Source organism: Brassica rapa, chromosome A07 (assembly GCF_000309985.2).
Source record: "Brassica rapa cultivar Chiifu-401-42 chromosome A07, CAAS_Brap_v3.01, whole genome shotgun sequence".
Classification (NCBI taxonomy): domain Eukaryota; kingdom Viridiplantae; phylum Streptophyta; class Magnoliopsida; order Brassicales; family Brassicaceae; genus Brassica; species Brassica rapa.
The window spans coordinates 14,336,022-14,362,853 of NC_024801.2; the positions used below are offsets into that span (position 1 = coordinate 14,336,022).

A 26,832-nucleotide genomic window follows, 5' to 3' on the forward strand; every position below is an offset into this window, starting at 1 on the left:
ACATTTCGGAAGGATAAAACTTGTTCTCCCAAAAAAAACCGCTGAAAAACCCCTACGTTAATCGCGGAAAAAGGAAACACAACAAAACGATTACACAGCTCGGTCGCTACGTAGCGACCGAGCACACGCATCGGTCGCTACGTAGCGACCGAGCACGCACACGGCTCGGTCGCTACGTAGCGACCGAGCACGCACGCTGCTCGGTCGCTACGTAGCGACCGAGCACACACGCTGCTCGGTCGCTACGTAGCGACCGAGCACACACGCTGCTCGGTCGCTACGTAGCGACCGAGCACACACGCTGCTCGGTCGCTACGTAGCGACCGAGCACGCACGCTGCTCGGTCGCTACGTAGCGACCGAGCACGCACGCTGCTCGGTCGCTACGTAGCGACCGAGCACACACGCTGCTCGGTCGCTACGTAGTGACCGAGCACGAACACGTTGCTCGGTCGCTACGTAGCGACCGAGCACGCACACTACTCGGTCGCTACGTAGCGACCGAGCACGCACACTGCTCGGTCGCTACGTAGCGACCAAGCACGCACACGCTGCTCGGTCGCTACGTAGCGACCGAGCACACACACTGCTCGGTCGCACGTCGGTGACCGAGCTCAAGCCAACTCTCCACTCGCTACATAGCGACCTGTAAGGCCTCAGAAAGGTCCTCCTTTGGGTTCTCTTTTGAATCCTCGTCGAAACGCTTTTCGTTTCGTCTCAATCGGAGTTTCCGTTGAGATTTTACGACGAACACATGTGGGAATCTTCTCGGCTTGCTTCCACTCGCTACGTAGCGACCTGTCAGACTGTCAGTCGCTACGTAGCGACCTGTAAGGCCTCAGAAAGGTCCTCCTTTGGGTTGTCTTTTGAATCCTCGTCGAAACGCTTTTCGTTTCGTCTCAATCGGAGTTTCCGTTGAGATTTTACGACGAAAACAAGTAGGACGCGTCTCGGCTTGCTTCCATTCGCTACTTAGCGACCTGTCAGACTGTCAGTCGCTACGTAGCGACCTGTAAGTCCTCAAAGGGTTCTTCCTTTGCGTTCTCCTTTGAATCCTCTTCGAAATGCTTTTTGTTTCGTCTCAATCGGAGTTTCCGTTGAGATTTTACGACGAAAACAAGTAGGACGCTTCTTGGCTTGCTTCCATTCGCTACGTAGCGACCTGTCAGACTGTCAGTCGCTACGTAGCGACCTGTAAGTCCTCAAAGGGTTCTTCCTTTGCGTTCTCCTTTGAATCCTCTTCAAAATGCTTTTCGTTTCGTTTCAATCGGAGTTTCCGTTGAGATTTTACGACGAAAACAAGTGGGACTCGTCTCGGCTCCCTTCCACTCGCTATAGCGACCGAGATGACATCCTCACTCGCTATAACAACCTGTCAGGCCTCAAAGGGGTCCTCCTTTGCGTTCTCCTTTGAATTCTCATCGAAACGCTTTTGGTTTCGTCTCAATCGGAGTTTCCGTTGAGATTTTACGACAAAAACAAGTAAACCTCATCCTAAACTCCTTGGCTTGTTTCTGCTCACCCTACCTCCATCTTTGCGTTCACTTTCGAATCTCGATCGAAACGTCTCTTGTTTCGCCTCGATTGAAGTTACCATTGAGACTTTACGATATAAAATAAAAAAAAAAAAAAAAAAAAACCGCAAAGACCTATTTTTTCGCATGGATTCAGATTAATCGTATAAAACGGCAATGGTTAACTTAACACCTTAGCCGCCTTAACTATACGATTACGTTGGACCTTTTTACAAAAATCGACGTCTTATCTAAGGAGAAGATAACAGTCAAGTTCGGAAGATAAATGTCAAGTTTCAAAGGGTAAACACCAATATCGGAAATGGCGAACATACACGAGAATAGGAAACGGAAATGAGCACGCAAAACTGAGAAGGGACAAAACTGCATCTTCGAGAGAACTAAGGTATTTCCGACTTGAAATTTTTGAAATCAGACTTGGAATTTTCGTAGGAAATTACTTTGAGGCTGCCATAGAACTTTAGGGAACGTAAAACCTAGGCGGATAGTCTAGCGAACTAAGTTTTAAGCGATTTTTCCTGTCTCGATATATTGTCCCATAATTGTTCATCCAAATCTTGCAAACCGATCTAAACTCTCCGAAAGTCGAGAAATGATCGCCACGCATATCAAGCTCGCTTCCTAAAGAGAGAAAAAGATAGAGACATGAACGTCGTCTTAAAACCGATTCGTTTCTGGCAATTTTCTCGGAACCGACATATCTCAAGTCGTCAACGTGGAAACAACCAAATCACAGTCCAAGCGTCGTCTATAAATCGTCCCGAATTATCGATCATTCCAAACATCAGGAGAGGAAACATACACAACCCTTCAAAGTATCGGTTCAACCGTTTTTCTTTCGTAAAAAAAAAAAGGGGGAGTAGGTACGTATACTATACTCGTATACTCCCAAACTTCAAAAAACTTCTGCAAATCGTCAAGAATTGGCAAACGACAATCTTAATATTCGTCTAAACGCTAGCAACATATCCAGACGATCATGAACATAATCTCAAAAACTATACATCATTTCTTGTCGCAATCATGCGTACAGAAAACTTGTACCAATATCAAACTGAAACTCGACGATTAGCCAAAGTATTGAAGCCTTTTCCGGCTTCAGAAAGCCAGTTTCGTTTCAAACTTAGCGGCGAGAAATCTTCAATCACCAAAGCATTTCTTTCAGTTTCCGTTGTACCAAGTAAGTCACGGAAAAGTATCGAAAACATTTGCGACGAAGAAAACTCTAGAATATATGTAGCATCGTGCACATTAAAAGAAGCACTTTCCTCCCGATGGTTAGCTAGATCCACTTCTGGTTGACCAATTCTTTCAAGAAACAAATGTGTCATGAGAATCCTCTCGAAAAACCTATGAAAAACGTTCCGCGACTAGATCGTATTGAAATAAACTTCGGTAATACTCCATGGGTAACGCCAAGCAACCTTCACCCAAGATCAAAATCACAGCGGGAACGTTTCTCGTAGAACCCGCAGAAACAATGCTACTTTGACATATGTATACATATCACTGATTTACGACCTTCGTAAAATCTGATTTACGACCTTCGTAAAATCGGTTATATGATATAATAAATTATCGTATAGCCCACAATCGGAAATCATATGATAAATTCTTCATAACGAAACTAAGTCCTAACAACCAAACGGTTAACGGAAAATCTAAACTTTTCGAAAATTGACCAAGTTCAATACGCTCCACAATTCACTTTAAGCCCGCAACGTTTTAACCACAATACGCGGCATGTAAGGAAAAATTCGTAACAAAGCTTCTAGAGCTATACGAAACATCCTAAAAAATGCACGAAATACATCTCGGAAGGCCAACTCTTCACAAAGCACCATGAAGGAAAAACTTGTTTCCATGGACAAATTTACACGACACCTCAGTCATAATTCCTCGATCGCAAACAAAACTATTAGCATCCGAACATGAACAACAATTTTTGGCTGCAAACATTCTTAGTCAAACCAGAATGTTTCTCAAACACAGGGCTAATACTAAACCCTCGCAACATCGCGAAATATCTTCAAAGCCCGCGAACATTTCAAGCACGAAACGTGGCATACGAAAGAATAACAAATCTTCAGCATCGCGAGACGTCGCGGACGCCTGAAGATTAGTTCTTCGACGAAATTTCCTTCCTCGATAAAAACACCTTCATGGAAGACCAGACAGTCATACGCACTAACATCTTCTCAAAACATATTCTTCGCGAAGACTCAAAATAGTAATTTTTACCATTAAGTTTGTTGCTGATCACAACAAACTCTTAACGTCCTAAACAGACTTAGCCATCTCGTAGAAGATGACTCTCTTACATCCGACACAAGGATAATAGCGCTATAAAAGAAATCCGAAATTTTGGTCCAGCACTTCCGGTCTCCGGGGAGATGCTCGATTCCAACCATACAAGTCATATAAGCCGAGAACCTATCGCGGATTTTAAATCGGTATGGAATCAGGATGAAACTGAAACGGGATACGTAAGTCGAATTAGTCATCGCACCCTCTAAAACCAGGAGTAAACCTAGGTCTTGCCCTAAACCCAGCGCACTGGTCTCTAACATCTCTAGGCATAGTATCAAACACACTGATACGAGATCCCAAAATTTGTCTCTTTGCCAATATTAGAACGTCTTCAGAAAATCCCGCAAGTTTACACACTGCGGAAAACTCTCGAAACAGATTATGGATATGGCAATTCACACAGAGTTAGATTACGAGACGACAACTCGTAGTCTTCCCTCTACACCCATACAAAATGCCATCGGCAGCAACACGCCTTATAACCACTACATAAAAACTAGACCATAAAGGTCCTACTGGAAAACTAGTCATAAGAACCTTAACTCCAAGATGAACTACGAAAGGCTTGATCCCTTCAACAAGGGTACGTAGGCAGCCGTCATAAGGCGCAGCCCCAATCTTATCGCGTTTTCTACTTTTAGGAGAGCGAGAAGATCACTTACCACAGACCTTTTCAACCATTAATTCCGCCTAACTCACCTACCTTGCCTAACTTGCCAAGCCACTCGCTAGAATCTCACGATAGAAGCTCATGATTCTAACGAGCTGGGGGGCTAACTGTTGGGGTCAAAATCGGTCACGACGGAATCAATGTCTGAAAGTCCGTAAAAATCAGCATAACCGTTTTTTCGAAAAGTAATCTTCGTAAAGAAATCTTTACGAAGAGCCTTGCAGTAAAATATCGTCCAAATCTCAATCGAACCACTAAATACCGATTGTCCGAAGGCAACGGACATGTATCCAAATCGGCCGCGGACAAGCTCGAGTATGAAAATTAGACCGCGGACAAGCCAAGCTCGATCAATACGCGGCAACCAAGCATGCACACAGCTCGGTCGCTACGTAGCGACCGAGCAATCGTCCCGCTCGGTCGCTACGTAGCGACCGAGCTCGAGCCAAAGCTCGGTCGCTACGTAGCGACCGAGCGATCGTCCCGCTCGGTCGCTACGTAGCGGCCGAGCTCGAGCCAAAGCTCGGTCGCTACGTAGCGACCGAGCGATCGTCCCGCTCGGTCGCTACGTAGCGACTGAGCTCGAGCCAAAGCTCGGTCGCTACGTAGCGACCGAGCGATCGTCCCGCTCGGTCGCTACGTAACGACCGAGCGATCGTCCCGCTCGGTCGCTACGTAGCGACCGAGCTCGAGCCAAAGCTCGGTCGCTACGTAGCGACCGAGCTCGAGCCAAAGCTCGGTCGCTACGTAGCGACCGAGCGATCGTCCCGCTCGGTCGCTACGTAGCGACCGAGCTCGAGCCAAAGCTCGGTCGCTACGTAGCGACCGAGCGATCATCCCGCTCGGTCGCTACGTAGCGACCGAGTGCTCGTCCCGCTCGGTCGCTACGAAGCGACCGGGCTCGAGCCAAAGTTTGGTCGCTGTGTAGCCATTGAACCTTTCCGAACGTCAATACGACACCAGTTCTTGCATTCTCGTCAAAACCTTCGAATGCTATCTCCCGAAGACCGTAGCAAGCTCAGTCCATGTTTCCCGCCATTCTAATTCATCGATCAAACTTCGCGGATTAGAAACCGCGGAAAACTCGTAGTAAACGTGTCGAGTCGGAAGACGGCCCAAAGGGACCTAAAACACGACTCGAGGCCCATCCTACGATTTTCCTAATCAAAAGCCCGTAAACCACAGCCTGGTTTACGCTTGGTCTACAAGGAAGGATAAATGTCAAGTTTCCGCGGATAAATACGGAAGTTTTGAAGATAATTGTGAAGATTGGGAAAAATGGAATATCTCCATTTTTATGCTATGACGGCTTAAGGGCAGAAGAGTAAAAGCGTAAACCGACCTTGGAGCTAGTATATAAGGAGTCCTAGGCGAGGAGCAAGAGAGGGAACTTTTTAGATTCGGAATTCTCTGCACTTAGAAACTTCAGGCTTATTCTCGACAAGTTCGGTTTCTATTACTGGCACTCAATTACTAGACGAACTCGCCCAGGCAGTTCAATCTCTTGTCCAGCTCTATCAATTGAACTACGTTCGGCTTGATCCTCGAAAGGGGTACGTAGGCAGCCTTTAACAAGGTTCAGTCCGAAATCAATCCAAGCCTTTTAGATATCATTTTCGTCCTTTGTTATCGAGCTGCGACTCAACTAGGATTAGGATTTTATGTTGCTAGAACTAGGTAACTCGCTGACGGCCCCTGCGGCCAAAGCCTTTGTATTCTCTTGTAATGATCGCAACGCTCTTACGCGGACTCGAAATAAGATCTACTGTTTTCTCTAAACTCGTTTGTTATTTTTTCATGATTTCCGCATATATTCGATCACTTGTCGTTGGCTCTCGCAGAGATCTGGGACCTCTGGGAAATTAGGGTTTTCCTAGTTTCCTTATTTAAACGGAAATCAACAGTGCGAATTTCGGTTCCCACATTCAGCTTTTGAGATCTTCAAATTCGCCTCCATTGGAATTTGAGTTGTGTTACATGCTTCCATCTTTGTGTCACGCAGGATTCCTTGAGCATACCTCTCTTGTTTTATTCTGATTCCGTCTGCTCCTTGAATCACCTCTATGCCAAGGTAGTACGTTAGCTTACCTAGATCTGACATCTCGAACTTCTTAGACATTTCCTCCTTGAATTGCCTAATCACCTTAAGTGAAGTTCCTGTCACAAATAGATCATCAACGTAGAAGGCAATGATCAAGACGTCTCCTCCTTCAGTCTTGCAGTACACTGATGGTTCCTTCATGCACTTCTCAAATCTCATCTCCTTGAGAACCTGATCAAGTTTCACACTCCATGCTCTGGGTGCCTGGCGTAACACATGCAACATCTTGTGTAACACACAAACTCGATCCTCTTCTCCTTTCTTCTCAGAACCAGTTGGTCTATCTACAAGCTCCCATATCTTGTTTCTTGTGATAGACTCCAACTCGTCTTCCATAGCTTCAACCCAATCTTCTTCACAAGATAGGTTGAACTCATCTGAGGCAATCTCGCCTCAGCTATGTTCAATTGTGAAATCCCGTGTCCAACTCTATCTTATCTTATTAGTACGATATTGTCCACTTTGGGCCTTATGATGCTAGCCCGCATGGTTTTACTTTTTGGTTTGCTTCCCAAAAGGCCTTGTACTATTAGAGTTGGACATCTCTTTATATATTAGATACTCCTTGTCTAATTATCCAATGTGGGACTTGGATTGACATCTCTCATTCTCCCCCTCAAGCTAAGGACCACACACCTTGTGCCCCTTTTCCTCTAGCGAATCATCTCGGTGCCTTGTCGCATCTTCGACATTCGACACCCTTAATCGCAAGGTTATTTTGAGTTGCTTTGAGGATGCTCTTTCCACAATTCCAGGATCTTCTGACTAATCTCTGCCGAACCTCCTTTACCACCTTGAAGGGTCCCGTTCCTATTCGAAGGGTATTTTGGTTTTCTTGCAGATTTCTTGTCAACCGCTCTGATACCAATTCAGATCTCTTAGAAACACAAAGAGTTATAAGAACAACTTTTCTTATTAGCCTTAAAAACTACTCAAAACTAAAGCTCTCAATATGTTTCACTTAGATCTTATGGAACACCTCTCCATTAGACCTATATTTATATGAAATACAATTCCCTTTAACATGTGGGATATGTAAAACACAAACCTAACCTAAATAGAAACTTCCTTTTCCTATTTCTAGGTTTCCTTATTGTGTTTATCTTAACATATTAAACATCTAATAATATGTTAAGTTTCCACAAGTTTGGAATTATCCGACATATATATATGCGCTACGATACGATCGCTCGAAATTTGGTTTTAAATTATGTTGTTAAGTATTATGTTACTAAAAAATATGCGTGTTAGTGTATAGCATTAGTGTTATCTGCATATATACTCAAGTTGACAGCGGACTATTTTAGCAAAAAAAGAAAAAAAGTTGACAGCGGACTAATTTATAAGGATATAAATTAAAATATATACAGACATAAATATATAAAATAATAATACTTAGTTATGAATATTATAATATAATATAACATAATATTTTATATCTATATTTTTTGAAACTTTTAAAGAAAGTGTTCTAACACGTTTCCTTCATGTATCAGTGACATCATCAATTAAGAAGTTTTATATTATTGTTTGCTTCTTGCTTCGTCAAAATTATAAATTTGTTTTGAAGTCCTAATAAGTTCATGTTAGAAACGTGAGGGCTTCAGTTAGTGTCAACTGTAAAAATTGATCCTAAAATAAAAGCTGATTGTTAGCAACTTAATAAGTCCTACCTACTGTCAATCGATAATACACCATCGTAATCACAAAGTCTTTAATTAAGTTTTGTAGACCTAAAAGGAAACAAAAAAAAAATTCCATATCCAAGAGAGAAACCAAATAGAACACTCATGTTAAGGTTGACGCATTAAGTGTAGGTTTCCATATAAGAACTAGATGATAATACTAATAGTTCCTTATACTAATAGTTTTAACATTTTGCAGTATTTATTGATTATAAAATGACGAATACAAATGTTGATCTGTTAAATGTGTTATCGTTGTTAAAGATTTAACGTATGCTCATTTTAATTATTTTTAATACTTTACATGGACAAAATAAAATTAAGTGTTGCGGCTGACACAAATCAAGAAAACCAGATATGCAACATCGATTTTAAAATGACGAAATAGAATTAGGTTTTCTGCTCTCAATTTGTTTACTATTGACTCTCCATAAGTGATTTTATTTTCTACCTCTATAATATTGTGCTTTCGTTATCTTTTCTATTTCACTGATATGAGTTTTGTTTCTGTTTTTTTAACTTCTTATGTGAATTTGGTGAATTACATAAGTGAATTTAAAAAGATGGACATCTGTAAAAAATTAGTTTCACTCTATGTACATATGTAATAATTAAATTTTTGAAGAAAATCACCGGCAAACTCTATTCACACGTTAATATTCAACTCTAATATATCAAGTTGTTATAGAATATAAATGCAGACCTAAAATATAAACGTATGTCTAATATATATTCACCAGCTCGGTCTAAAAATGATTTAATTCTAGAACAACAAAACAAATTACTTATTTTATTAACTTACGGTGTTGAGGTTTAGTTACTTAAGAGTATACCGGTAAATAATGTATATAATACTTTACCATTCTATTATATGTAAACTATATATAAAATAATAACTATTTTATTTATTAAATGATAAACCAGAAAACTTATAATAAATAGTTCAAATATCGTATTCTTACAATTATAATAACTAGATATGGTATTAGAGAAAATATATATTAAACGAATGATTAAATATCTCATTCTTCAAACAAACTTACAAGGAGGTGATTGAAATCTTCTCATAGTATTTCTTTAAAAGCTTTTTATGAATAAAAACCAAGAGTTAAATATTTAATCTGAATGAAATAATATATATATATAGTGCTTCCAATATTAAAAATTACTTTGATTTGAAAAATGTATTTATGGGATTGTTAGGATCAAATAACATATTAGAAACCACCTATTTAAAAAATAATTTATATATATAAATATATATATATTAGCGTAAGCACATAAATCAAAATCAATACCTTTTGTTTATTTACAATCATGTTTTTAGTAAATAAATCAAAACAATCATTTTGCTTTATATGGTATATAACTAAAATTTAGTGATATTGACATAGATATATATACATATATAATATATTTTAATATAAATATTTATAATTGACACTTCCTACTCATATGATTTTATTAATTAATATTATTTAAACCATTAATCACAAAACATTTAATGTGATATTTATCTATACAAATTTCAAAATTATTAAGATCTCAATAATGTTTCTATGCAAATTTTGAAATTAACATATATATACTTTTATATAGTATATAATTAATTTAAATTATATATATAATATAAATATCTATTAATAAGATTTGATATTCATATGATTTATGATTATTTGTATCTTGCTTGAACAAAAACAGTTAAACCATTGATCACAAAATTTTCAGTGTGAAACTTTTACCATCGTTCGTAAAGTTTAATTTAGTTTTCCTTAGCTTAGCATTTGTCAACAATTTGTTACACCATCGACCCGGCCATGTAGATTAAAAAAAAATTTCTTTTAATTTTTCCACCATGAAGTCGACCCAACAATTTATGAATTTTGAGGGTAATATGTTAAGAACAATATAAGATTTTACATTAGACTTTGAGTATTTGATATAGTATATTTAGATTGCAGTACAAATAATATGTATACTACAAGCACAAAGAATAGATCCCTTAATTATTATCATCCATCAGTATTCAGTACCTATATACGTATAAGCCTAAGAGAAGAACAAATACTGTGGACCCAATGTAAAGAGACCAATTTCCATGAGCCTTCCATAACCATTTGTTCGTGTTATCTGCTTTCCTTCGAAATCTGCTTTCCTTCGAAAGCAATATGAAACCACACGTGGTTAATAATAATCTATCTCTTACCCAGAGTAACACAAGACTGAATATCCTTGCAATAATCATTAACTTTTCATTAACTGTAATGAATAATTGAAACTCTTTGAAACAGTTTACTATGACGAGTTTCAAATCTATTTCTAAGTTCTGATCGAAAATGACTTATAACTACTGCTTTTAAATCAACTTGAACAATTTTTAATATATAGGAAATTCATAAATAAAACAGTATGAAGAGATAAACTTAATGTACATAAGATGCATCATGCATGTGGCTGTCATAGATAGAACTGCTCCCTTTACAACGCTTGCCCTCTTTCGTTATATATAGCGACCCAACATCACTTGTTATCATCATTTACCTTCTGTCTTAGAAAGAGACATAGAGAGAGAGAAATGGTAGTAATGCAAATTCTTCACATGAACAAAGGAAATGGTGAAACAAGTTATGCCAAAAACTCCATCGTTCAGGTTGGAATTTTATTTCAGAACATCTTCCTAGTAGTCTTGTGTACACATATAGCATATAGCCATCTATGTATTTTATATTTATTTTTGTTATGGCTAGACCTAAAAATATAATGATAAATGTGTACAATGTTTATGTAATCTGCAGAGCAACATAATATCTCTAGGCAGAAGGGCAGTGGACGAGGCCTTGAAAAAACTAATGTTGAGCAATTCAGATATTTCGAGTCTTGGAATCGCTGACTTAGGTTGCTCCTCCGGTCCCAATAGTCTCTTGTCTATCTCTAACATCGTAGACACAATCCAAAACGTGTGTCTTGACCTTGACCGTCCTGTCCCTGAGCTCAAAGTCTCTCTCAACGACCTCCCTAGCAACGACTTCAACTACATATTTGCTTCTTTGCCGGAGTTCTATGACCGGCTCAAGAAGAGAGACGACAATAATAATGATTGCTTAGGTTTTGACCGCAGAGGAGAAGGACCGTGTTTTATATCGGCGGTTCCTGGCTCTTTCTACGGACGTTTGTTTCCTCGCCAGAGCCTTCACTTTGTTCATTCTTCTTCTAGTTTGCACTGGTTGTCTCAGGTGTGTTTTCTTTTTCTTTGTTGATTCATATATTTAATTTTTTCTTTTTTTGGTAAAATGTTAAAATCATATATTTAATTATGTTCTTCAAAATATTAATGCCATTTGGCATTTGCCAACTTTTTTTATTTGGTAAAACCCATTTGCCAACTTGCATTTTGATAATGAATAATTAAACAGGATTACAGGAATACTATTATGACTGGAAATCATAGTTACAATAATTATTTATTTATAAATATATTTCAAGAAAATATGCTTTGCCATCGTTCGTAATTTTGAAATACAAGGAGTTTGTGATAATGACGATATTTTTTCATGAATAAGTACGTCGTTTCACGATACAGTACCAAAAAAACATTTACGCAAGTAATATACCTTTTAATTTTATTAAGGGAAATTTAGTGCGTGGGAATCTTTCTTATTCGAGAAAACCAAGACAAAACAAAAAAATCGGGAAACCTAGTGGTTCACACATGATACATAATCACACTAGAAAATACCAACGTGGTCCAGATAATTTTTTTCATTTCATCAAAATACCACACATTGTAAGGTAAATAGTGCATACTAACAAATTAAGTTATCAACCATATACAAGGTTCCATGTGGTGAGGTGAGCAAGGAAGATGGAGTGATCATAACAGCTGATTTAGACAACAAAGGGAAAATATACCTATCCAAGACAAGTCCTAAGAGTGTACATAAAGCCTATGCTCTTCAGTTCCAATCCGATTTCTTGGTGTTTCTTAGATCGCGATCCGAGGAGGTGGTTCCTGGAGGACGAATGGTCTTATCGCTCTTAGGTAGAAGCTCACTGGATCCTACAACCGAAGAGAGTTGCTATCAATGGGAGCTCCTAGCTCAAGCTCTCATGTCCATGGCAAATGAGGTATAGTGTTGCTTGTTTACCATTAATTCGAACCAACATGTAAACAGTCTGTTAGGGCTCGATATATATGGCCCATATTAATTACTCTATAGGGATCTGACCGTGGCACGCTACTTGACCAGTTAAATCCTACTAAAATGTGTGGCCCCATGTGTTCTTTCCAAATTTATTGAACTTTCTCAAATGATATTTTGCTTAAATGTAAGGACAACTGATACATTTAATACTATATACACATAGTTTTGCTACCATATAAATTTTGTTTGGTAGTGTGCCAAACAGTAGCTCAGCCATATGAATATTGGACCAATAGATAATATAACCCAATCAAGTTTAGTACTCAATAAGTAATAACTAAAATTTTCTTTCTTTTATGTTCTTCTTCTAAAGGGTATCATCGAAGAAGAGAAGATCGATGCTTTCAACGCTCCTTACTATGCTGCGAGCTCCGAAGAGTTGAAAATGGTGATCGAGAAAGAAGGTTCTTTTTTGATTGATCGACTTGAGGTAAGTCCTGTTAATTGGGAAGGTGGGAGTGTCACCGAGGAAAACTATGACATATTACGATCCAAACCGGAAGCCCTAGCTAGTGGAAGAAGAGTGGCTAAAACAATTCGAGCTGTGATAGAGCCGATGCTAGAACCTACATTTGGTCATAATGTGATGGACGAACTTTTTGAAAGGTATGCAAAAATAGTGGGAGAGTACTCATATGTGAGCTCACCTCGATACGCTATTGTTAATATTTCGCTCGTAAAGATGGGTTGATCACTTGTACTTTTTAATTAATGGAGTATTGTAATATTGTCACTTGCTTCAAGAATAAATATAAATAAAATGTGTGATTTTCATGGAAACCCAAAGTAAGTTAAAGCAAAGATGTTTACATGTGCTTTTTTAAAAAACAAGTCTGTTAATTTGTTGTTTAACTGACACTTTAGCTAATTGTAGTGAAATCATTAATTTTTAAGAACTGATTGTACAACTTAATGCCTTTGGTTGGATTATAATAAAATGGGCAATTCTCTCAAAATAAACTAAAATAATTTTTTTCATCAAAAGCACACAAAAAATAAAATGACCAAAATAAGTTTTATTAAAGAGTAAAAACCTCTGTACTTTTACTTTATAGATATATAAATAAAAAATAATTATTACAATAAATTATTATTACAATAAATAGTAATTAAAAAATAAAAAAATTATCATTTTTGAATAATAAGTTTTTGAATTCGAACTTTTTATAATTTTTTCAAATTGTTTTTTTTCAAAAAAAAAATTCAAAATTTTATTATGGAATTCGAAAATTCTTTTGGAACTATTTAAAAAAATTATCATAAATTTGAAATATTTATTTTTTAAAAAAAAATTCTAAACCCCATCCCAAAATTCTAAATCTAGATTAGTTAACCCCATTAATATAAATATCAGTTTACTTCTTTAGTGAAACATTTTGGATCCTTGTGTATCATATTTATATTTATGTTAAAAAAAATTAGTGTCATTCTAGAAAAAAGTTCTCTAATAAAATCATGTTTGTGCCTTGGAGTTACATATGTCTAGTGATAAAAATCTATAATAAGAGGCTGTCTCGCAGTTTTGCTTATCTACTTCAGCAGGGCAATAGCTTCTTGATAGAGCTACAACAATCAGATCATAAGCACTAGCTCTACTCTTAAATAGCTACTATCCATGTTTCGCCTTTAAATACTAAATACTAACTATCGCCTCAATCCACATGTGAAACTCAGCTAAATGGACTAATAACTAGTAACATTACTCTGTTTCCATGCTTCCTGAAGGAAGTAGCAGTAATCGTTTAGGCCCAATGGCCGAAAATTGATCCTTGTGATCCACAGAGAAATTTAAACCCCCTATAAACCCTTTTCACTCGGATATTTCTTTATCCGTCGGCTTAGCTAACCACGAATTAATCATGTGTTCGTTGGTCTTTGTTGATCTTGTATCAGTTGTTGAATATCTATAAAATCAATCTTTGATGGAAAAGAAAAAAAACCCTTTTCACTCGTTTGCACAGAAATCTGTACTGAATTAAAATGAGACTTCGGTACAGCCACAAGGCACTTTGCTTTAAGTTGGAGCCGTCAATTGGATTAGCCCACGTTCATTTATCCATATCTATTTGCCTATTTTTTGTTTGTGGACAAATAGTGACCATGTTTATTAAGTACCAAATCTATTAAGGACTAAATTCATTAACGCCAATGTTAACATAGATTGCCATAGAATCCATTATATTACCATATAATTAAACATGTTACAAACACAAATTTGCTATTGGGGTCGTTTAGATATTCAAAACATCATAATCCGTTCTTTGTGGTTTTAACGGAAAAAAACAAGTTTTTGTAGTTTTGGTGGAAATACTTGTTTTGCAGTTTTATTGGATAAATAATATTTTGTAATTTTTTTTTTGTTTTTATAGTTTTGGTGTGAAATATAACTTGTGGTTGTGGCCAAAAACTCATTTGGTTGAAAAAGAATTCAATTTTACAATTTTGGCGGTATAACTCAAATTTTGCGAATTTTGGCAGAAACTTAATTTGGCGATTTTAAAGGAAAATTTTAAATTTACGGTTTTGACGAAAAAACTAAAATTTGGGATTTTGGCAGGAAACGTCAATTTTGGCGAAAAACTCAATTTCACGATTTTGGCGAGAAAATTCGAATTTGTAATTTTGGCATGAAAACTCAATCTGATTTTTGTGGAAATTTTTGATTTTGGCGGAAAACACTGATTTTTCAATTTTGGTGAGAAAACTCGATTTTGTTATTTTAGCGAAAAAACTTAATTTTATAGTTTTGGCAAAAAACTCACTTTTAACGAAAACATGATTTTTGCGAGAAAACCTTATTTTGGCGAAAAAACCCAATTTTAAAAACTCTATTATTGGGCAAACCGCATCCACAGAGCTCAAATCCACTAAAGCCCATGGTCTTTTTTATTTTTGACTTCTTCAGCCATAAAATATTTTGCTTCTTGCATATCAGGTCCAGTCTCATGTCTTGTCGAGAGGATCCTCTCTTAAATCTAAAATATCCGAGCGTGAGACAGGCCCGCTACTTCCATTTGCGGAAGGGGTAAAAAGTGAAATTTTATAGGGAAAATTGTTTTTTTAGAGCAAAAAAATGATAACTATGTCCCTTTAAACTAATTTTATATATTTTATGTCCTATTAGACTAATTATTTTCAAAATAACAATAATGCCCTTAAAGTTGTAATTTTTTTTGTTTTTTCGTTTTTTTTTTTGTTTTTTTTATAAAAAATCAATTTTTTTTCAAAATATGAATGTGAATATTCCCAAATATTTTGTTTCCATATTTTTAGGAACTGATTTTTTATCCGTAGAATACAACTAATTTGTAGAAATCGATTTCTACAGGTTTTTAAAATTATAGTAATATGTAGATTTTGATTTCTACATGTTTTAGATTTACAGTAAATCGGTAGAAGTCGGTTTCTACGTATTGTAGATTTATATTAATGTGTAGATTTTGATTTCTAAAGATTTTAGATCGGTAGGTTAAGCGCGAAATGTGTATTCTAAATATTTTTAGAATACTCTTATTTACGTAGATCATGTATTCTAAACATTGTAGATTCAATGAAAAAAATGAATTTTGTTTTCTACTTCGTAGAATGTCATTTCTACTTTATTTAGAACATAATCTAAAATTTATGATTTAACATTTTTAAAACTGAAAAAATACCACTAAGTTCATATTGGTATTTTATCAAAAGTTACCATTTTTCCTTCTTTTTTTTTGTTTGTAAAACTATTTATTAAATTTATTTTCAAAAATATTAAAGGGTGTTATGGGCAAAAATGACACAAAGTAGATATTAGTCTAGAGGGACATAGCATCAGCGAGCAAGATGAAAATAACCATCATCAATCACGCAGAACAGTCCCGTAGTGGTCATCAATCTTTCTTTCTGAATATATCTTGTGCTTATCTAGTTGTAAAGTTGGCATATTGTTATTGTTTCATAGGTTTGAAAGCGAGCCCAACAGAATCCAAAGGGAATATGAGGATCTTTTCTTGCAATATGAAACCGAGGTAATACCTTGTCCTTCTCAACATCAGTAGCTTGTGTTTTCTGTTTCTTATTACTCTGCACCTTCCAATAGAGAATCACCAACGAAAGACAATTGAGTGCTTTATGGCAAAGTTGGGCGAAAATGATTTATCTGGTGAAGCAACATGCACACATTTAGATCGTCAAGTCGTAGGTAATGTGCATCGGGATGAAAGCAATGTACATCTTAGGAATCCAGAAGTTATTCTTCTCATTAAGCAACTCCAAGAGAAGGTGCATTTATTCTTTTCCTACAACTGGAACGTCTAGTTAAGTAGCTTTTCTTTCTTCTATATTAGATTTGAGTGCTACAACTTGGAAACTTCACAAACAATACAAGCATCAGATATAAACGGCTCTGATCCTCTTATATCTTCCCCAAGTGGACACTGACGCTTCTTAGAAGGCCGCATAGTATCTGGATCAAAATCTTTAGATCCAAATATTTCCTATGAGAAGATATCAATAACCTAACAGAGTGACAAATCCCAAATCCAAATTCTAAATTCAAGCTTCAAAACCTACATGGTACATTTAGAAACTGAACCTATTTGTTAAGTTGTTCATATCTTCTCATAAGAGATTGATCCAGATACTGTGCGGCCTCACAAGAAGCGTCATTGTCCTCTTGGGGAAGATAGGATCAGAGCCACTTAAATCTGATACTTGTATTGTTTGTGAAGTTTCAAAAGAGCGAGTATCACATTGTTATGGGGTTGACTGTCTTGTTCGGTTTCATGGAGAGTGTTTGACCCGTGAGTTCGGTGGTAGTGAGGATCTCTCAAATCCAGTATGTCCTTATTGCTGGTTCCAATTTGTAGCACTCAAATCTAATATAGAATAAAGAAAAGATACTTAACTAGACGTTCCAGTTGAAGGTAAAGAAAAGAATAAATGCACTTCTCTTGGAGTTGCTTAATGAGAAGAATAGCTTCTTGATCCCTAAGATGTACACTGCTTTCATCCTGATGCACATTACCAACGACTCGACAAAAATGCTTGCATGTCGCTTCACCAGATAAATCATTTTAGCCCAACTTTGCCTTAAAGCACTCAATTTGTAGGTGTAGAGTAATAAGAAACAGAATACACAAGCTACTGATGTTGAGAAGGACAAAATATTACCTCCGTTTCATATTGCAAGAAAAGATTCTCATATTCCCTTTGTAGTTATGTCTAACTCATTTTCAAACCTATGAAACAGTAACAATATGCCAGCTTTACAACAAGATAAGCACAAGATATATTCAAAAAGAAAGACTGACAAATATTGGAATTTTCTGCCCGATTGATGGTTTCTTTCTGCTAGCTAGTCACATGTACTAAAGTACATGGATCTGGAAGTGCAGAATCTTCATGGGTTTCATCATACTATTTTCATTTTGCTCGTTGATGCTATATAAAAGTTTTTTGAAAATAAAAGATCTTTCAGTTTTAAGAAAGGATACCCTTGACAAGAAATGAGACTGAACCTGATATGCAATAAGCAAAGTAGTTTTATGGTTGAAGAAGTCAAAATTTTCTCATGTTTTTGTTGGCCATTTATATAATTTTACCTCTGATGTGGAGTCCCATGAAAGGTGACCAGTACACAGTGGCGGAGCCAGAAATATTTTTTATTGGGGGCAAAAATTAATTAAATTATTTATTAATAATTAATATTTAAATAAATTATATATATATATATATATTTATTATTATATAAAGTAATAACTACTGGTATTTAAAAGAAAATATTTTTATTATTATATAGTTTAACATATAAATTTAATAGTTTTTATAAATAGTATTTATTTGTTAAGACTAAGCAAAATAACCAAAACATGGAAAATATAGAATTTTTAAACTAGTTATAGCATCAACTAGTTAATCAACTAAAAATATATAAAATGTTTTTAAGCAACCTCTTTAAATAAAATATCGACGATGTTAAAAAATATGGAGAGAAAAAATACATTAAATATTTTGTCAAAGATACTTGTCTACGTAAAGCCAGCAAAATAGGAAGGATCAATAATTTTTTTATAACTGATAAATGTTTTAAAAAATTGAAATGGAGGGACTAACTAGGTGTCGAACTATGGTATGGTGGGGGCAGGGACAATTTTTCACTAGAGGCAACACCAACTGAGCTACTAAGAATTTGGTTATTTTGGTAACAATGATGATAAATAATGAAAGTTGTTGGGGGCAGCTGCCCCCCTCTCCACTGCTGTAGCTCCGCCACTGCCAGTACACCTTGTATCCCTCTTCTTTCACTGCAATGATATCTTTTCGAATAAATGTATAACGCCTAGCAGGCTCAATTTAAGAAGGTGAGCATCTTCTATACCAAACTTAATCAGGAAGTATGTTACAAAGATAGAGAGAGAATAAGCCGAAGATGATTGGATCCTACCTCAGACATGGGCACAACTAGTGACACTTGTAGTGCTTGGCTAGCAAACTGAAGACTGCTATTTCATCTCCTTGCTTGAATGTACAAGGAAGAACCCTAAACCCTAGCTCAAGTATTAGGGCTGTCTTGCTGTGTACTCTTCACTAATTGGTATTTTTCATAAAGAACCCTCAAATTTATGAATAATACTCAAATCACCCTCTACATTTTAAATATCTATTCGGCCCTATGCTATGCTCATCTCTCCAACTCTGAATCACAATCAAATTATTTAACATAATTTAAAACATATTATACGTCAAAAAAGATTTCTGAAAATAAAATTTATGCATTTCTGAATAAATTTTCACTGTCGCTCCAAATTATAACTAAAGCTTGTATGCCATAGCTAAGACATCTAGGTTTCGGTATTCAAATGGTCGGGGTGATAGTGTGTTCCTATGATGTAGTGGGATAGTTAGGATTGTTACAACTTCTAGCAGATGGTTCCAAATTGATTCTACCAAGTAGTAATTACCTTGTAGTAGTTCTTTCATATGCTATGTCGAGATTACACAATGATACTATGATCAATTTGTAACCAATGCCCGGTTTAGAATGTTTAATAAAATCATTCAAAATGAATGCTTAACTAACACTACAAATTAATATAGGGGCAATTCTATCAGATGACTCTAAAATCGGGGTTTTCACCAAAAAAGCACACAATGAGAACAATGATCAAAAATAGTTTTATTAAAAGAGAAAAAATAATTTCATCTTTATTTTATAGATATTTAAATACACCTAATTAATTTAATAAATAATAAAAAAATTATTATTATTTTGAATAATACTTTTTTGAATTCAAATCTTTTTCGATTTTTTTCAAAATTTTATTCTGAAATCAAAAAATTCTTGTTGAAACGATTTTTTAAAGTTTTATTGTAAATTTTAAATATTTATCTATTTATTTTTAAAAATCCTAAACCTACTTCCCAAAATCCACTTTCAAATCTAAACTATAAATCTAGATTAATTACTTCTACTGTATAAGTATATATCTATTCAACTATTTAATGAAACATTTTGATAATTTTTTACTCTTGTGTGCTATAATATTTATCTAAAGTTTTTAGGGTCATCCTATAGAATTATCTTAATATTTGAAATTTCAAACGACGAATTATACAGAAAAAAAATGTTACGATTTCTTTTCTTAATTATCTACGAACAAAAGGATAAGAACATTTGTCAAAATGACAACACAAATCAATGGGGAAAACGAGTTGCCTAGTGTCTGACTAAGAAACTAGTAGACAACTAGATGACAACAAAGTGATAACACCCCAAACTGGTAATCCGATAACCAAACCAAGGTCATATAATATATAAATACGCACTCATTCAAATGTTATGCCTATAAAACTATTGCGTGCACAAAAAAAAAAAACTATTGCATGGCTGTATGATAATATGATATATATGTTTGCTATCCCATAACAAACTGTTCATAGCATACCTTCGGCAATTGAGATCGCACGATAAATATTATTAGGTAAATGTTAAATAAAAAAATTTCGAAGTATTATATAAAGAACATGGGTCGATATATATATATATATATATATATATATATGAGACATATATTTTGTAATAATTATTAAGAAATTCATTTTCATAAACAAAATAAAAATACAAAATGATAAGAATCAATGCAGAGATAGAGATATTGGAATTTTATCCCCAAAGGAGATGATAATATCCCTTATGGTATTATTCTTTTTCAGAAAATTTTAAGTGGCTCGTATTTAAATGGTTGTCTCCAAAATTGGTTTTCTCCATCACACGAGATAAGTTATTAGATTCCAAGTGCCCCAAGAGTACTATCTCCATCTCCTTCAAATAACTATTTTGTCTATAAACAATATATATATTATAGTATAAAAGATATCATAAATCTCCATGAAGTTTGGTATATGAGATGACATATTGAATCCGTAATCACCTTTAGAATTTGTTCATCAAATCATTTTTCTTTTCACATCAAACAATGATTGTGTTAGACATTATCATGTGAATATGATATTATAATTTAATTTATCAGAGAAGATATTATAGTTCGTCTTATCAGCACATATTTCTATTGCATTATAGCTAAGGTGAATCTGATTCATTGGAGTGTAACAGACGGGATGGGTTCTTGTTCAGTCTTCCGTTTCTCTGCATATACCACTCTCTTCTAACGTTTTTGTTTTTTTATTTCATCGTTTGACGTTTTCAAAAAAAAAAATTCCTTTACTGCACTCTATAATATACTAACATATAGCAGATTAATATATAATTTCTTTTAATTAGGACCCGAGAGAGAAAAACATATCGATTTTTACATAGCATTTTTAGGATAACTCTACCCTCTCCCAATTCATAGAGTTCAACAGATAATCATGAATTGTTAAATCAAATAGTTTAATAGATAAATAAGGTTTAACAAACCAAAATAGATAAATGAAGTTTTATTTGATAGTTTATCTAGATATCATATAAAGTTAGAATACTTTTCTCTTATTGTGAATGATATAATCATATAAATACCATGATTAATACTTTTTGAAAACTATAGAACTGTAGTATATATGTATAACTACCATTAAATATAACATACCAACTTTCTTTACTATTGATTCAATGAAGTACCTTGGAAACGAGCTGCTAATTTCAGATTTTACTAGATCACTAATATATGAACGGTTGACTCTCGATACTATTCTCCCAAAGAACTATATGGACCCAAACAACGTAGACCCATAAGAACATTATACTTTTTTATTTATTTGGATAGCTAACCTGAAAAAGAAAATTGGATAAATACTACAAGTTGCGGAATCTCTCAACTCTCTTTTCCTCCATATAAGGAGCCTATCTTGGCATTCGTTTGTATTCGTAGCTTTGCATCGATCCCTTTTCTTTCTCTGAAATTGTTTCGCATAATATATATCTCACGGTTTTTCCTAAAGAAGCTTAAATAATACAAAGATGGCCTCAAGTTCTATGAGCTCCTCTTGGACGTCTAAGCAAAATAAGATATTCGAAAGGGCTTTAGCCGTTTACGACAAAGACACTCCAGACCGTTGGCAAAACGTGGCCAAAGCCGTCGGGAATAAATCGGCAGAGGAAGTCAAACGTCACTACGATATTCTCGTTGAAGATCTCATGAACATCGAGCAAGACTTAGTCCCTTTGCCTAAATACAAGACCGTCGATGTTGGAAATAAATCAAGAGGCATCAACGATTACGATTTGAGGTAAGATCTTTGTCTCGTTTTTTTTTTTTGAATTATTAGTTGTTTTTTAGAATCTGTGGTCGTTTTTTTTTGTGTGAATTTTACTGTGGCTTAGACTAAATCTATAGATTCTACTACATTCGTTTTGTGATTTCTAATGTGCGTAAACAGAATAAATGTTTAGTGAAAAATTGTTCCAAGTTTGAAGGTTATTGGACTAACATGAATTAGTTTTTGTGGTGAAATAATAACATTAACATTAGCAATGAACGTTGGATTATATAATAATATTAACATAATATTATTCTATATACTAAAATAATAGTTAGAATAATAAGAGACATGCAACCACACGCACCATCCCCTATAGTTTTGCATTCTCATTAAAGGTAAAGGAGTCACATGAAATCTAATCTTCCTTGTACATCATCACATGCACATTGTCTTCCATTGAATCTTATATACGTATGATAAGATAATGCATGTATAATATTTAAGTATGATCATATAGATAGCCGTCATTAGTATATAAATAGGTAAAAGTGATTGTAACTTTCTACTGGTCGGTGATCGACAAAATTGTTACTTTCGAAAAAGCTTTTATTAAACAAATCCTTTTTAAATATACTCTATTGCAGGTTAATGAAGAATATGAGGATCCAGTGAAGTCTGTTACATTGAAGCAATAGTGCTATAAAAGATTCAGAGCGATATATTTCCTTATATCACACACTGATGATCATTGATCAGAACTTATCTTTTCATTGTGCCACGTAATTACTTATTTAACCTTATTTTCACATCAAATGAGCCAAATCATGTTGCTATTGTGTTATTGTTTCTAGTTATTGATTATTATATATTTTTGCCAATTATTGTGTTTGATTTTCGATGGCTTTAGCTATCAATATAAACTAGTTTACACTGAGAGGTGGTCTCTAGTTTTCCACGTAGTAAAACATGTTGTGTACAAAAAACTTGTTGTGTACTATTGGCCAAAAACTTGAGAAACAAATTTGTAGCTATAAAATAGTAGTTCATCTCCAACCCAAACCTATTTTTTCCTCTATAATTCCCACAAAAATAGAGTAACTCTATTAGAGCATCTCCAAAGGCACTCTATTTTTTCCTCTATAATTTACACTAAAATAGAGTAACTCTATTATAGAGTTAAATTTGCTCCAATGGTTCACTCTATAATAGAGTTACTCTATAATAGAGTGAAATATAGAGTAATCCTATTTTTTTACTCCAAATATAGAGTGAAAAAACAAAAATACTCTATATTTCACTCTATTATAGAGTAACTCTATTATAGAGTGAACCATTGGAGCAAATTCAACTCTATAATAGAGTTACTCTATTTTAGAGTGAAATATAGAGGAAATTATAGAGTGTGATTGGAGATGGTCTTATAGAGTAAGTTTTACTCCAATAGTTTACTCTATAATAGAGTTACTCTATTATAGAGAGAAAAATAGAGAGATTTCATTTTTTCACTCTATATTTGGAGTGAAAAGGTGAAATCCCTCTATTTTTCCCTCTATAATAGAGTAACTCTATTATAGAGTAAACCATTGGAGCAAAACTTACCTTATAATAGAGTTACTCTATTTTTGTGGGAATTATAGAGGAAAAAATAAGTTTGGGTTGGAGATGCCCTTAAGGTAAACATGAAATGAAATTACATGATGTATAAATTAGTTTTGTAATAGTTTATAAATTATGCATGTAGTATATCCAAATAAAATAGTTTTTTTTTTTTTTTTTTTTTTTTTTTGACGTCAAAAGGCCATTCTATTACTCAAGCTTGAGGTGGTCTGGGTAACCAGACCGGGATAGAACAACCAATAAAATATAACTCCCTATGGAATGATCTAGCAGTCTTAGCTAAAAAATCTGAGAACTGATTTCGCGTTCGTGGAACATAGGTGATATTGAACTCCGGAAAGCAAGTCTTGAGCGTCTCAATCCTTTCCAGCTCCGTCGCAAAACTTGGCCAAGCCTGGGGCTCTTTTAACATTGCAATCATCTCCTTGCAGTCCGTTCCAAAGCTCTGGCATGTCGAATGTTGGAGCATGTTCTCCATTGCCCACCGCAGTGGTTCCAATTCTGTATGCAGGGGTGACTCGCGCCGCGTGAGATTCCTTATCCCCATAAGTTGGGTGTTCCCACCACTGTCCATCCACACCCATCCGCATCCACTGAAATGAGCTTCAGCCGTCCAGGATCCATCTATCAAACAAATATTACCCAAGCTTATGACTTGAGATTCCTCGGATCCATATAAAATAGTTTTAAAAACTAAAATCAAATGTAAATAATAGATTAAATATAATAATGTTCGATCTCCATGTATCACTTCGGACAGTCTTCCAATAATATATGTATCTTAGTTTTTTTTATAAACATCTAGAATTGAATATACTAGAACTCAAATAGATAAATACTACATGCAAATGTAATTAAATACAAGATTTGTGATTCTTTAAACTTTAATGAAATTTATAATATGCATGTCATTTGAAGAAAATGAAGAAAATAATAATTAAAAAACAAAAATTATTGATATGACAGTATTAGACTATTAATTTATTTTTTTAGATTTAAATTAATTTTATAATATTTTTGCTTATTTATTATGTTATTTTTGCTTAAGTTCTTATTTGGTATTAAAATTAATCAAAAAATTTATTTTCATGTCGGATGAAAATGAAGCTGGAGAATTTTTAATTATTTATACTATTCTTTGCGAAGTGATTTTTCACATTCGAAATCTCTCATTAAAAATTATAGTGGTCAAAGTTGTTGCTACCCTTGATTAATAATTAACTTATTTTATCATTTAAAAAAACTAACTAATGGTTTTATTTTTTAACTAGATATATATATATATATATATATTATTTATCTTTCTGTTTTAATTAATTTCGATTATCACAACAAATAATAATTTTTAGATAATGATAATATAAAATTCATTTTCGTTTAATTCAGTTAATATGTATACAAATTTGTTTATACTATTTTTGGATTATTATTATTATATAAAACGAAATGTATATTATATGATATAAAAATGTTTATACAAAATATAAAATATATTATATACATATATTTTCCATGATAACGAATTGTTTCACAAATTATGATTACATTAAATTTCAGAAACTATAATTAACATAATTATTGTTTAATGTTAAACTGTCCAAAACAGTATAATATAATACGTCCACATTATTACTTCTAAAAAAACTAAACTCAAACAAACATAATACATCATAATTTTTTTCAATTGCTCGATAAGTGTTGGTTCAGTCAAAGCATATTTGCTTTGATTAAAGATTCTTCTAATTTTGTATGGATAAAGGTCCAACAATGTGTAAACAATGTTTTAAATTTTACATAGAACTATGAGAGATATTCAACTGTTATAACATTTTAGTTGTAAGTTATGTCTTCTATGATGATTTTTGCTGATTTTACCCGTCATAAAATAAAGATAATAGAGTTGAATTGTGATGATTTTTGAATTAATAATAAACTTTTGTAAAATCCTAAGTTAATTATACTTTGTTAAAAAAATGATATTATTTTATATTTTTAGTGGTTTATATTATTATATTTATATATGATTATATATTATAATTTATTAACCTGCAGTTTAACAATGTTGACCTAGGTTAACTCGTTGACTCAGCTGAGAGTAATATGATTCAGTATTCGTGTCAGATTTAAAAATATTGGTGTGGTGTGTTTATTGATGGAAATAGTTGTATTGATTTTATCTTCAATATATAAATATAAATATATGTGTCCCAATGTTTAAAATGCATGAGCTTAAATATCCCTCTAATCGTACCTTACAATCAACTAACTAGATTTTGACCTCCATATATGTGTGGATAAATTTTTATTTTATAAATTTATAATTTTGATATATCATAAATGTTTTAAATATATGATTTACATTTTATTGTTATATAGTGTGTAACTCTATAATCTTATTATCTATGTTTCTTATTCGACATTATTTATATATAATTATTTTTTATACATTTTACTTTGTTATTAATTATTATTATAAAAAAAAAAAAATTTGAGTTCGGTATAATAAATTCATAATATGAAATAATCAAATAGAGAAACTCTTTCAATATATATATTTTTAAAAAATTTCCACAGTTTGCATACAATATATTTTTAAATTTTATTTAATTATACTATGAACGGATATTTGTTTAGGATAATTTATATTTTCATGTTGTGTTTAAAAATATACTTTAGCATTTCTATTATTTTAGTATATTGTGAGATTTTATAAGTAAATACACTGTTCAGTTTAAGCAATTTGGTTCGATTATCTTAGTATATTTTATACATATAGGATCTATCACATTATTTTAGTATGTTATTTTAATTTTAGGGTTACTTTTGAGCTGATCTTGAGTTGTTGTCATCGCCGACTGTGCTTTTCTATACTTCATGTTTCCGGTTTACTTCCGGTGGAACGCCGACTAAACCGTTCGGCGATGATTTTTCAATGGGTGAAGTTAGGTGACGTCTCTGCTCCAAAACATATGTCCTTCTTGGTTGGTGTTTAACACATGTGAGCTTTCGTGGCTGATCATTGTTTTATTTTA

General features: G+C 34.0%; 2 protein-coding genes across 2 annotated transcripts; both read left to right on the plus strand.

Moving 5' to 3' along the window:
• The first annotated feature begins 10,746 nt into the window (after positions 1 to 10,746).
• Positions 10,747 to 13,282, plus strand: LOC103829478 (jasmonate O-methyltransferase). The gene is made up of 4 exons (XM_009105133.3): positions 10,747 to 10,950; positions 11,096 to 11,533; positions 12,135 to 12,425; positions 12,816 to 13,282. Exons 1-4 carry the CDS (start codon positions 10,876 to 10,878, stop codon positions 13,191 to 13,193), a joined length of 1,182 nt encoding a protein of 393 aa, XP_009103381.1. The 5' UTR covers positions 10,747 to 10,875; the 3' UTR covers positions 13,194 to 13,282.
• Positions 13,283 to 16,226: 2,944 nt separating this feature from the next.
• On the plus strand, positions 16,227 to 23,117 carry LOC103829479 (protein RADIALIS-like 5). Its single transcript, XM_009105134.3, has 2 exons — positions 16,227 to 22,210; positions 22,828 to 23,117. The coding sequence occupies exons 1-2, from the start codon at positions 21,942 to 21,944 to the stop codon at positions 22,853 to 22,855; spliced, it is 297 nt and encodes a 98-aa protein (XP_009103382.1). The 5' UTR covers positions 16,227 to 21,941; the 3' UTR covers positions 22,856 to 23,117.
• The last annotated feature ends 3,715 nt before the right edge of the window (positions 23,118 to 26,832 follow it).

Bases quoted from the DNA above. Each gene is read 5' to 3' on its own strand.
- LOC103829478 (XM_009105133.3), top strand. From the start codon at position 10,876: ATGGTAGTAATGCAAATTCTTCACATGAACAAAGGAAATGGTGAAACA. The intron at 10,951-11,095 runs GTTGGAATTTTA...TGTAATCTGCAG, and splicing joins CCAAAAACTCCATCGTTCAG to AGCAACATAATATCTCTAGG. The intron at 12,426-12,815 runs GTATAGTGTTGC...CTTCTTCTAAAG, and splicing joins TCATGTCCATGGCAAATGAG to GGTATCATCGAAGAAGAGAA.
- LOC103829479 (XM_009105134.3), top strand. From the start codon at position 21,942: ATGGCCTCAAGTTCTATGAGCTCCTCTTGGACGTCTAAGCAAAATAAG. The intron at 22,211-22,827 runs GTAAGATCTTTG...ACTCTATTGCAG, and splicing joins ATCAACGATTACGATTTGAG to GTTAATGAAGAATATGAGGA.